Here is a 13201-nt window from a genome sequence, read left to right on the forward strand (position 1 = left end):
ATAAGGCAGGATACTTCTCAGTCAATGATTCTACATCAGCCGTGGCTTGCTTCCATTCTGGTTTTGTTTTTTGATTCAAGGTTTCAAGGTCAGTTTATTGTCGCATGTACCAGTTAAGGTACAGTGACATTTGAGTTACCATACAGCCATACTAAGTGAAAAGCACCAAGACACACAACCACATAAAAATGAACACAAACATCCACCACAGTGGATTCCACATTCCTAACTGTGATGGAAGGCAATAAAGTTCAATCCTCTTCCTCTTTGTTCTCCCGTGGTTGGGGCAGTCAAACCATCCGCAGCCAGGGCGATCAAAGCCCCCGCAGCCGACGATCGAAGCCCCCATCGGGGTGATCGAAACTCCCGCATTGGGGCGATTGAAACTCCCCGCGGCATGGAGTTCCCGAGTCGGCCTCTTCTTACCAGAGACCGCGGGCTTCACGATGTTAAAGTCCACAGGCCCCACGGTTGGAGCTTTGATCCCCGGCAAAGGGATCGCAAGCTCCATGATGTTAAATTCCCGCAGACTCCTGCGGCTTGGAGTGCCGGGTCAGTCTCCAGAAAAGGCCGCCAACTCCACGATGTTAGGCCGCAGTGGGGACAAAGATACGATACGGAAAAAAAATCGCATCTCCGTCGAGATAAGAGATTGATAAAAAGTTTCCCCCAACTCCACCCCCAACATAAAACAAACCAAGGAACAATAAAACATACTTTTAACACCTACTAAAAATAACAAAAAGAAGAAAGGACAGACAGACTGTTGGCGAGGCAGCCACTGCTGGTGACACCATCCTGTGTGGGAACTGCAGGCTTCCATTGATGAGCTAGGTGATTAATGGGGCTAGTTGGAGGTTAGTTTCTGAGGTAGTGTGCTTCTTTCACTGCTAAGGGCCATGTGTGCTACAAATACATGGATTCAATTCTCAGCACTATCCTGAATGCTTCTTGTCCTTTTTGAGTCATGAGCTTGAGATTCCCAGGAGTCTGTCAAGATGTTTCAATTCTTCAAAGACATATCCTTGATTCTTTATGTCATCCACCTAGTAATCTCTTCTCAGGACAGAGCTGCCAGTAAGAGACTAATCACAAAACGAGGGCAGAATTTCTAGTTGCTGCAAGGTTGTATTGTGAGAAATGAAGCCAATCAAATCATCTGCACAAAGATGAAGAGGCTTTAAGTCAGTAAGTCGATCGCACGTGATCAGAATGTTAATAATATCTATAAATCATGTCCACTACTGAGTCAATCCCACCAAGGGATATGTTGGAAGGTTTAGATTTAAGATGAGAGGGGGGGAGTTAAAGGAGATTTGTAAAGCAAGTTTTTCTTGCACACAGTGGTAAATACCTGGATTAATTGTTGGTTTTAGTTTGTACATGCCTCTCTATATTGTGTGATTCTGTTACATTTGTACAAGTGTTTCAAAACATTTCTCTATGTGTTCCTTTTGGATGTTCGTGCATCTTATTTACACACATACGTACAGCTACTTAATGGCGAGCCAGGCTGACTTCTTGACGTTGCTTTAGTACCCTGTCCATGTCCACCAAGTTCCACAATGTAATCATTTTGACGTGGCAGATTATGACAATGTGACAATGTCAAATCCTCAATGAACTAATTGCTAACTGTGGAGGCCCAGGACAGAAAGGTTAATATGGGAATGGAAAGGGGAGTTATAAAATGTTTGGCAACCGGGAGATCGCGTCGGCCAAGGTAGTCTAAGCGTAAGTGTTCAACGAAGCAATCGCCAAGTCTACGCTTGGTCTCACTGATATATAGGAGCCCACACTGGGAACACCAGATACAGTGGATGAAGTTGGAGGAGGTGCAAGTAAACCTCTGCCACACCTAAAAGTCACCTATTCTTTTTCTCCAGAGATGCTGCTTAGCCCGCTAAGTTACTTCAGCATTTTGTGTCCATCTGCCCTCTGTCTCTAATTGTTCCTAGTCATGCCCCAGATCTGCACATAAACCCTTCCCAGAGCATTCACTGTACCTGGAGATTTTGTAGATAGATTGAACCTAGCCCAACCACTAAATCAGGGTTTTTATTCATTAGTGTTATGCTACCAATATTGCAATTAGCTATCGACACGTTACCATTCTTATAGCTCTGGGGGGTTTTAACATAAATTGTTTACCCCTTAATTAATAGCTAATCTAGCATTAATATATTTTATGGAGATTTCAACAAATCTTTGTTAATACTTCTGAAACCTGGAGTGTTTCCTTATACATTTCTATACTTGGGAAACTTTTCAGTGAATGTCAACTATTTTCAGCCATCCCTTGTATGCATAAATTCAATGTGCTCAGTGCAATGACTGTAGGTATTACTTTAGTTCCATTGCATCGTGTTGCCAAAACTCCTCTGAAAATTAAAGGTTTGTTTCAGCTGTATAGAGGAGAATAAAATATAACTTAAAACTTAACCTAGTTTAATAAATACACTGTAGCTATGAATTTACATAAATGTGGCACTTTCACAGGACTTTGTTAAGGCTTTACGAAACAGAATGTCTAAGAGGAAGGATACAGAAAGTGTTTTCGTTTCATTATTATGTTTGCTGCTTGGAGCAGCAGTGGCAGGTTTCTAGTTAGTGTTCTGTTGGTGTTCTAGTGAGAAGAGCAACCTTGTGAGATCACTAGTTAAATGGACCTTAAATTTGCAAGCAGTCATTTCACTAAATTAAGTTTTATTATAGAAATCTTGACTAACTTGTAATATCCGATTCTCCATGCGTTTGCATTATGTTCAGTAACAACTGATTTGCATGAATGGTCTTATCTTTTGTTCACTTAAGTCTATGTGGATACTTTATTAGAAAATGTCCAATATGAGAAAGTTGAAAACAAGGTAATTAAATAATTTTGTTTTCCTCTGAATCTTAATCTCATCAGGAGTGGGAACAATCTGAGTTGAAGCCTTCAGATGTCACAAAAAAGCAGAAGCCTACGACACCGTCCTCAGGAAAGAAGGCAAAGAAAGAAAGCAAGAAAAAGAGATAAATGACTGGAGGTCTACCGGAAGAAGAATAGCAGCAATATTTCTGTGGTGGTTCTCATTTTGTAATCATTGTTCCTGAAAATGTTTTTTTATTATTCACTACTATTTATACATTTCATTTATACAGCTGTTTTTCACGTGTTTGAAGTAAAATTGTAATAACCATATGCTATCTATCTTAATGCCGCAAGATTTGAAAATGATACTAACTTGTAACCAGCTTTGTTATGTTAATCACTTCAATAGTTACACATGAACCATTAAATGCTGGATACATATACCTATAATGTAGTTGACTGTGGTCTCAGGGGAACAGTTTATGTCCAACATTGCTCCATTCTTGCATACTACAGAGGAACTACTCTTTGTTTTAAATGATCCCTGAGTAGTAGCTCGGCTTAAATTTCACCAATTGACAATTATAGTGAGCAGGGACAAATCATCCATCAAGTCATTGGGCGATAACACATTTGATAAGACTTAACATTTTTATTCTAGTGCTACTAGAGCTTTAGGATGTAAAAATCCATCAGACCTCTCTTGGTTTCTTGCACAAGTTAAGTAGACTTAACTAAACATGTGACTTATTTCTAGAAAAGCACAGAGGATAGAAACTTTTATCTGGACGCACTGCTTGGTTGAATGGAACTTGCACATTGACAGTGAAGGTCCTAAGTGATAGGAGCAGAATTAAGCCATTCGGCTCATAAAGTCTACCCCGCCATTCAATCATGGCTGATCTATATCTCCCTCCTAACTCCATTCTCCTGCCTTCTCCCCATAACCCCTGACACCCGTACTAATCAAGAATCCATCTATTTCTGCCTTAAAAATATCCATTGACAGTCTCCACAGCCTTCTGTGGCAAAGAATTCCACAGATTCACCACCCTCTGACTAAAGAAATTCCTCCTCGTCTCTTTCCTAAAGGAAAGTCCTTTAATTATGAGGCTATGACCTCTGGTCCTAGACTCTCCCACTAGTGGAAACATCCTCTCCACATCCGCTCTAACCAAGCCATATGTTAGCAAACACAAATTAATTTCAAGATGTGCATAGAAAAGCTCAATGACATTACATGTTTCGAAGGTGAAGTAGCATGTTGGCCATGTGTTTTCTGTTTTGGTCTATAAAACAATAAACAATTTTGACATCTATTTCTTAACCCTTAAAATTCCTCCTATCCATTGTTTAAAATACAAACTTGGTTATTTTGTCTTTTGTTCCATTTAATTTTTGTTGACATTTAATTTCGTATTTCCCATATATTTTGCAGCAAATGGTAAATATACAATTGGTCCTACTAGAGTCATGTTATAATTGCTCCAAACACATGATGGAACTTTTCAGAAGCTGTACATCAGAAAGTGATTAGCAAGCTTTCCTCTGCTCTTCTGAAACAAATATTAAAATGGAGAATTTCTCATCATTCATTTTTATTTCCTTCTTAGGTTGGAATTAATTTACTATTCTGTTGAAATGGTATTTTCATTGTATTGATACTTATTTTAGTTTTGATTAATATTGTTGCAACTTAGTTGTTTTGCTTTTGCATTTTACACATTATGAAATGAAGGATCTCTTATTACGGCAGTTACTTTTATTAAGTATTTTAGGACATTTTCTTTATATTAAGAACAAAATGTTTTATATGTTTCAGAATATAGACCTAGACACAGAATGTTTGTGCTGAACATGATGCCAGGTTCAATGGATTTCATCTGCCTGCACATGATCTATATCCCTCTATTCCCTGCACTTTGATATGTCTATCTAAAGTCTCTTAAATACCTCTATCATATCTGCCTTCCCCCCACCTCCCCCCAGGGAAATGCATTCCAGGCATCCACCACTCTGCGTTTAAAAAAAATCTTGCCCCACACATCACCATTAAACTTTCCCCCTTCTCACCTTTGAATTAAGCCCTAGTGTTGCACATTGCCACCTTTGGGAAATAGGTGTCTACTGTCTACTCTACCTATGCCCCTAATAATTTTATATACCACTATCAAGTCTCTCCTCAACCTCTTATGTTCCAGAGAAAACAATCCGAGTCCATCCAACCTCTCCCTGTAGCTCAAGCCCTATAATTCAGGCAATCTCCTCTACACCCTACCCAAAGCCTCCATATCTTTCCTGTGATGGGGCAACCAGAACTACACCTGCTACTCCAAATGCAGCTCAACCAAAGTCCAATAGAGCTGCATCAAGACTTCCTGATTGTTATACTCAGTGCCCCTTGCAATGAAGGCATACCATATGCTGCCTTTACCACTCTATCTACTTGTGTTGGCACCTTCAGTGAGCTATGAAATTGGACTCCCAAGATCCCTCTGCATATCAATGCTGTTGTCTTGCCATTAACTGTATAATTTCCCCTTACATTCAACCTCTTGAAGTCCAACACCTCACACTTTCTTGGGTTAACCTCATCTGCCATTACTCTGCCCATTTCTGCAGCTGATCAATATCCCACTTTATTTTCTGACACCCTTCCTCACTGTCTGCAATTCTTCCAATTTTGGCGTCATCTGCAAAGCTACTCACCAACCCAACTGCATTTAAGTCTTATATTGTAGCGGTGTCGGGTGCGGAATGAAGCAAGACACCGGTTGTATTCAGGAAAGCTGTTTATTTACATCTGCTCAACTCCAAACCACGATGCAGACTAAGGGAAGATCTCCGCCCCTCCCAGAAACCCCGTAGCTTAAGGCCATTCCCCCTGACCTGTCCATCTAGTGCCGAGAGGTTAGACCCAGGGAGTGGCCCAAACCCCCAGGGACGTCGCTGGAGCTTCTGGGAGCTACACCTGCAAGAACTGTGTCCAGGTGCAGCTCCTGAAGGGACGTGTGGTGGAGTTGGAGAGGCAGTTGGATGACCTCAGGGCCATCCGGGAATGCGAGAGTTTCCTCGACAGGACCTATTGTGAGGCTGTCACGCCAAGGGTCCAGGTCGAGCGAAGGTTGGAGACTGTTTCAGGGGGGAGTGGACGTGGACTACAGGAGACCCCAGTGGCTGTGCCTATTGCAAATAGGTATACCCTCTTGGGAACTGTCGGGGCAGAAGACGTTTCCAGTCCGAGTGGCGGACCTGTTGGCAAGGATACTCGACAGGGGAGACCGAAGTCTGGAAGAGCCGTAGTGGTCGGTGACTCCATAGTCCGAGGGACGGACAGAAGATTCTGTGGCAGCAGGAGGGACTTGAGGATGGTCTGTTGCCTCCCTGGTGCCAGGGTTCAACACATCACGGACCGGCTTCAGAAAATCCTGGTGAGGGAAGGCGATCAACCTGAAGTCGTTGTGCACGTGGGCACGAATGACGTCGGGCGGAAGAGGAAGGAGGTGCTACAGCGGGAGTTTAGAGAGTTGGGAAAAACATTGAGAAGTAGGACGTCGAAGGTGGTGATCTCTGGACTGCTACCGGTACCTCGTGCTGGTGAGGCCAGGAACAGAGAGATAGAGGGTATGAATTTATGGCTGAGGGACTGGTGCAGAGAGCAGGGATTTAGATTTCTGGACCACTGGGATCTCTTCTGGGCTAGGGGTGACTTGTACAAAAGGGACGGGTTGCATCTTAACAGCAGGGGGACAAACATTCTGGCAGGCAGGTTTGCTAGTGTGACACCTGTGGCTTTAAACTAAGTAGTGGGGGGGAGGGGTTAACAAATGGTGAATATGAAGATGAGGTAAAAGGGAATACAGGAGATATTGCAAAAGACTCTCGGAAGAATGGGAACAGAAGTTCTAGAGGGGAAAATAAATTAAGGGCAGGGCCAATTGTGAACGATGTGAGAGGGGAGGTAAATACAGAAGTTAAAGTGTTGTACTTAAATGCGCGTAGTATAAAAAATAAAGTGGATGAGCTTGAGGCTCAGTTAGTCATGGGCAAGTATGATGTTGTAGGGATCACTGAGACATGGCTACAAGAGGACCAGGGCTGGGAACTGAATATTCAGGGGTACACAACGTATAGAAAAGACAGACAGGTGGGCAGAGGGGGTGGGGTTGCTCTGATGGTAAGGAATGATATTCATTCCCTTGCAAGGGGTGACATAGAATCAGGAGATGTTGAATCAGTATGGATGGAAATGAGAAATTGTAAGGGTAAAAAGACCCTAATGGGAGTTATCTATAGGCCCCCAAACAGTAGCCTCGACATAGGGTGCAAGTTGAATCAGGAGATAAAATTGGCGTGTCAAAAATGTAATGCTACGGTGGTTATGGGAGATTTCAACATGCAGGTAGACTGGGAAAATCAGGTTGGAAATGGACCCCAGGAAAGAGAGTTTGTAGAGTGCCTTCGAGATGGATTCTTAGAACAGCTTGTACTGGAGCCTACCAGGGAGAAGGCAATTCTGGATTTAGTGTTGTGTAATGATCCTGATCTGATAAGGGGACTAGAGGTAAAAGAGCCATTAGGAGGCAGTGATCACAACATGATAAGTTTTACTCTGCAAATGGAAAGGCAGAAGGGAAAATCGGAAGTGTCGGTATTACAGTATAGCAAAGGGGATTACAGAGGCATGAGGCAGGAGCTGGCCAAAATTGATTGGAAGGAGGCCCTAGCAGGGAAGACGGTAGAACAGCAATGGCAGGTATTCCTGGGAATAATGCAGAGGTTGCAGGATCAATTTATTCCAAAGAGGTGGAAAGACTCTAAGGGGAGTAAGAGACACCTGTGGCTGACGAGGGAAGTCAGGGACAGCATAAAAATTAAGGAGAGGAAGTATAACATAGCAAAGAAGAGTGGGAAGACAGAGGATTGGGACTCTTTTAAAGAGCAACAAAAGTTAACTAAAAAGGCAATACGGGGAGAAAAGATGAGGTACGAGGGTAAACTAGCCAATAATATAAAGGAGGATAGCAAAAGTATTTTTAGGTACGTGAAGAGGAAAAAAATAATCAAGGCAAATGTGGGTCCCTTGAAGACAGAAGCAGGGGAATTTATTATGGGGAACAAAGAAATGGCAGACGAGTTAAACCGTTACTTTGGATCTGTCTTCACTGAGGAAGATACACACAATCTCCCAAATGTTCTAGGGGCTGGAGAACCTAGGGTGATGGAGGAACTGAAGGAAATCCACATTAGGCAGGAAATGGTTTTGGGTAGACTGATTGGACTGAAGGCTGATAAATCCCCAGGGCCTGATGGTCTGCATCCCAGAGTACTTAAGGAGGTGGCTCTAAAAATAGTGGAAGCATTGGAGATCATTTTTCAATGTTCTATAGATTCAGGATCAGTTCCTGTGGATTGGAGGATAGCAAATGTTATCCCACTTTTTAAGAAAGGAGGGAGAGAGAAAACGGGTAATTGTAGACCAGTTAGTCTGACATCAGTGGTGGGGAAGATGCTGGAGTCAATTATAAAAGACGAAATTGCTGAGCATTTGGATAGCAGTAACGGGATCATTCCGAGTCAGCATGGATTTACGAAGGGGAAATCATGCTTGACAAATCTACTGGAATTTTTTGAGGATGTAACTAGGAAAATTGACAAGGGAGAGTCAGTGGATGTGGTGTACCTCGACTTTCAGAAAGCCTTCGACAAGGTCCCACATAGGAGATTAGTGGGCAAAATTAGGGCACATGGTATTGGGGGTAGGGTACTGACATGGATAGAAAATTGGTTGACAGACAGAAAGCAAAGAGTGGGGATAAATGGGTCCCTTTCGGAATGGCAGGCAGTGACCAGTGGGGTACCGCAAGGTTCGGTGCTGGGACCCCAGCTATTTACGATATACATTAATGACTTAGACGAAGGGATTAAAAGTACCATTAGCAAATTTGCAGATGATACTAAGTTGGGGGGTAGTGTGAATTGTGAGGAAGATGCAATAAGGCTGCAGGGTGACTTGGACAGGTTGTGTGAGTGGGCGGATACATGGCAGATGCAGTTTAATGTAGATAAGTGTGAGGTTATTCACTTTGGAAGCAAGAATAGAAAGGCAGATTATTATCTGAATGGTGTCAAGTTAGGAGGAGGGGGAGTTCAACGAGATCTGGGTGTCCTAGTGCATCAGTCAATGAAAGGAAGCATGCAGGTACAGCAGGCAGTGAAGAAAGCCAATGGAATGTTGGCCTTCGTAACAAGAGGAGTTGAGTATAGGAGCAAAGAGGTCCTTCTACAGTTGTACCGGGCCCTGGTGAGACCGCACCTGGAGTACTGTGTGCAGTTTTGGTCTCCAAATTTGAGGAAGGATATTCTTGCTATGGAGGGCATGCAGCGTAGGTTCACTAGGTTAATTCCCGGAATGGCGGGACTGTCGTATGTTGAAAGGCTGGAGCGATTGGGCTTGTATACACTGGAATTTAGAAGGATGAGGGGGGATCTTATTGAAACATATAAGATAATTAGGGGATTGGACACATTAGAGGCAGATAACATGTTCCCAATGTTGGGGGAGTCCAGAACAAGGGGCCACAGTTTAAGAATAAGGGGTAGGCCATTTAGAACGGAGATGAGGAAGAACTTTTTCAGTCAGAGGGTGGTGAAGGTGTGGAATTCTCTGCCTCAGAAGGCAGTGGAGGCCAGTTCGTTGGATGCTTTCAAGAGAGAGCTGGATAGAGCTCTTAAGGATAGCGAAGTTAGGGGGTATGGGGAGAAGGCAGGAACGGGGTACTGATTGAGAGTGATCAGCCATGATCGCATTGAATGGCGGTGCTGGCTCGAAGGGCTGAATGGCCTACTCCTGCACCTATTGTCTATTGTCTATTGTCTATTGACTGCCACTATATATATATATATATATATATCTATATCAAACAGCACGGATCCCTGTGGATCTGCACCTGTCACAGATCTTCTGCCAGAATATCTATCTTCCACTACAATCCTCTGTCTTCTATGAATAAGCCTTTTCTGTACAAATAGTACAAAGAAAAGCACAATACTATTAGAGAACTGAAATGTACTTTATAACAATTATAACATTATAACAACAATGCTTGAATATCGTAATGGATTAAAAAATGTTTTAACATTAGCTAGAATATTTGGATTTGGTGCTTAAACTTACGATTAATTACAATTATACAGTCCCAAATTGGTGACTGTTGGGCACAACATATTACCTGGGTGAACTGTGAACTGTGAGACCCCTGGAGTCAAGAAGTTTCATGCATAAATGGTTAAACATAATGGATGAAATCGGGAAAACCAATTGGTCTTACCTAAAGTTTTAACCAAAGTTTAAATAACTTTGCTACATTTCATTAACTTGTAGTGCATATTAAAGCAAGTGTTATAGGATTTCAACCACTCCCACCTTTAGTGTACTTCGGTGCTAAATCCTAATCTGACACTCAAAACATGCTTCCATTGTTGCATTGATGAACAGTCCGATCATTTCATATTTATGTTTTATATAAAAGTAGTAATACATTTCTTCCATATATTTCTGAAATTATATGCATTTATGCTGCAGAATAGATCTTTAATTTTCAAACTTTATTTTATTAAACTTGGTTTTCTCCTTTCAGGTTATTGCTTATAGAGAAACTGAAAAGAACATAGATGCATTGTAAGTAAATTGAGTCATAAATCTGTGTGAAATATATGTGTTGCACTGTCTGAATGACAGTAGGATCTCCAGAGATCACTAAGAATTTAATCTGGGGCTTTTTAGGCGACTTCATTTTATTGAAACTAATCAAGTTAACCAAAGCTAAATTTTAAAACATCTTTTGCAATTTTTAATTTGTTTTCCTTTTAATCAGAAAAAAGATAACTGAAGGTTTTGATGAAATTGAACATCATCAAACAATGAATAAAGAAAAAAATGAATTATTTCAAAATCTATATTTTCCTTGTTTTTTTTCTCATATGCTTTTATTTATATAAAATAAACTGCTGGAATAAGTGACGTTAAATGCAAAGAAATCTTTTAACATTCCATGTGCAGCTACTAAAGATGTTGTCAATTCACTAATGAAGAGATTCTGAACTAAACTTTTTTGTCTGCAGCCTACCACCCTTCAAGAAAGTTGTGCCACAATACAGTTGTTATGGGTGCAGCCTTCTCTAACTCTGCAGTTGTTAAGCCCTCAGCAAGCCACACCTTTAATCCAGTTAAACACAAAAAGCTGGAGTAACTCAGCCAGACAGGCAGCATCTCTGGAGAGTAGGGATTGGTGATGTTTCGGGTCGAGACCCTTCGTTTGAAGAAGGATCTCGACCCGAAACGTCATCCATTCCTTCTCTTCAGAGATGCTGCCCGTCCCACTGAGTTACTTCTGCTTTTTGTGTCTTTCTTCGGTTTAAACCAGCATCTGCAGTTCCTTCATACACCTTTAATCCAGTTATTTATTTTATTAGGAGTCATAAATTCTAGATCAATAATTGGTGTAAATGTACTGTATTCAACAGAGTCCTCCAGATCAGAAAAGAAAACAGGTCATTTTAGTAGTATCCTCAAGAATGTCCAGTAAAATGCTAATATTATGTTTTATTGAGAAACGTAGTGCAATGTAAGAATATGAAAAGAAATTTCACATCCCCTCAAGATTTGTCATTGAAATCTGCGTACCAGGGTTTATTCCTGCACAGACGAGATCCTCACTGCAAAGGGAATTTTAAAGTTGCCCTTGTGGACTGAATGGAAGTGTTCTACAAGGAGTCACCTGACCTCAGCTTCCTTTTTGCAGCAGAGGACACTTCTTCATGAGCATTTATCTTTATGGTTTGTTTCAACAACAACTTTCACCTGCATTTCATAGATTTAGCATGTCCCCTTGTGTGTTTTCTCCCTCACACTTTTAATCAGATGACTCTGTAAACATTGGGATCACCTGAGCAACCCTGGCTTCAGCCAATGAGAGAAATTACGTTTGTTCTTTCTGTCCGTCTTCCATCTTCTCTACAATATAAAAAACCATACTGAAATTTTAACACTGTTTCTCTTGCCAAAGATGTTAACCGGCTGGCTGAAAATTTCCAGCATTTTTTTTTAATGACATCAGATTTCCTACATCAGCCTTTTTTAATTTTGAAAGTAGATCAAATAGTTTATTTGTGTACAGGGTGTAGAGATGCTGCCTCACAGTGCCAGAGACCCGGGTTCCATTTTAACCTCGGGTGTTACCTGTGCGGAATTTGCACATTCTCCCTGTGACCGTGTGGGTTTTCTCTGGGTGCTCTGATTTCCTCACACATTGTAGGTTAATTAGCTTCTGTAAATTGCCCCTAGTGTGTAGGACATAGATCGAAGGTCGGTGTTGACTCAGTGGGCTGAAGGGCCACTTTCCACTTCTTATCTCCAAGGTGGTGGATGGCCTGCATAGATGTAGTTGGCTGAAAGACCTGCTTTTTCTAATGCTGCCTGTCTCTATTACTCCATGACTCTAATTCAAACAGTTACGCTCTAAGTGATTATATTGGTCTGAACTATTACACAATTTCTCATTTGAGAAGCCCCAAAACATCAGGAAAATTAAATGGTTAAGGAGCTGGAAATTATTGCCATTTGGCCATATTTTCTATTTTACATCTGATTCAAGTACTTTGTCCTCCATTCATAGAAGAAAAACATTTCTTACCATCATGTAAGTGGCATTAGTTTTTATCACAGGTAATTACAAGCTTTATCATTCAATTGGGTTTACTCTTGTGGCTATCTGTGATGAATGGTCAGCTGTGACCAAATCAGTTTATTAAGGATGGCGAGATGATCACTCTGAAGCAGCAGAGAGCAAACTGGACGAAATGGCAGAGATCTTCTGTGGTAATTTGGAAAGATCCTCCATTCAGGAAGTTGAAAGATTAAGAAGTTCAAAAGGAACAGCAAATTGCCATGATATACTCTTATATCCACTGAATCCCTTCCATGACATTCATATTGTGGAGCAATAAGCTGCAATGTCTGCCAGTATGTGTGGTAAATGAACGAGGCATGACTGGTGTTGATTAGCTATGAATTTAATGCCGGGAATATGTCAGGCTTGCTAATGTATGTAGCCGGTACAATCACACATGATTTCATCTGGAAGTAATCATGTACACTATCTACTATCTGGGTAGTAGGTGATTCAATTTCTAGACTGATATTGGGTGCTACTTTAGTAGATGATAATGATAAGTAGTTAGGTATCTCAGCAACGCAGCTAACAGAGATGCTGCCTCCAAGTCAGAGAACTAAAGTTCAATCCTGTTCAGACCTCCGACGCTGTCTATGTGAAATTTGCCAGTTCT

At 41.4% G+C, this 13201-nt stretch overlaps 1 protein-coding gene across 2 annotated transcripts in view; it reads left to right on the forward strand.

Moving 5' to 3' along the window:
• The window catches only part of manbal (mannosidase beta like), a 40000-nt gene extending 35572 nt beyond the window's left edge, over positions 1 to 4428 (forward strand). For both annotated transcript variants that reach the window (XM_078419311.1, XM_078419312.1), the window contains exon 3: positions 2912 to 4428. In XM_078419311.1, the coding sequence (XP_078275437.1) occupies positions 2912 to 3019 (108 nt within the window). In that variant the 3' untranslated portion in view covers positions 3020 to 4428. The remainder of the gene's footprint in view (positions 1 to 2911) is intronic.
• Positions 4429 to 13201: the final 8773 nt, after the last annotated feature.

Source organism: Rhinoraja longicauda, chromosome 22 (genome assembly GCF_053455715.1).
Source record: "Rhinoraja longicauda isolate Sanriku21f chromosome 22, sRhiLon1.1, whole genome shotgun sequence".
In the NCBI taxonomy this organism is placed as follows: Eukaryota; Metazoa; Chordata; class Chondrichthyes; order Rajiformes; family Arhynchobatidae; genus Rhinoraja; species Rhinoraja longicauda.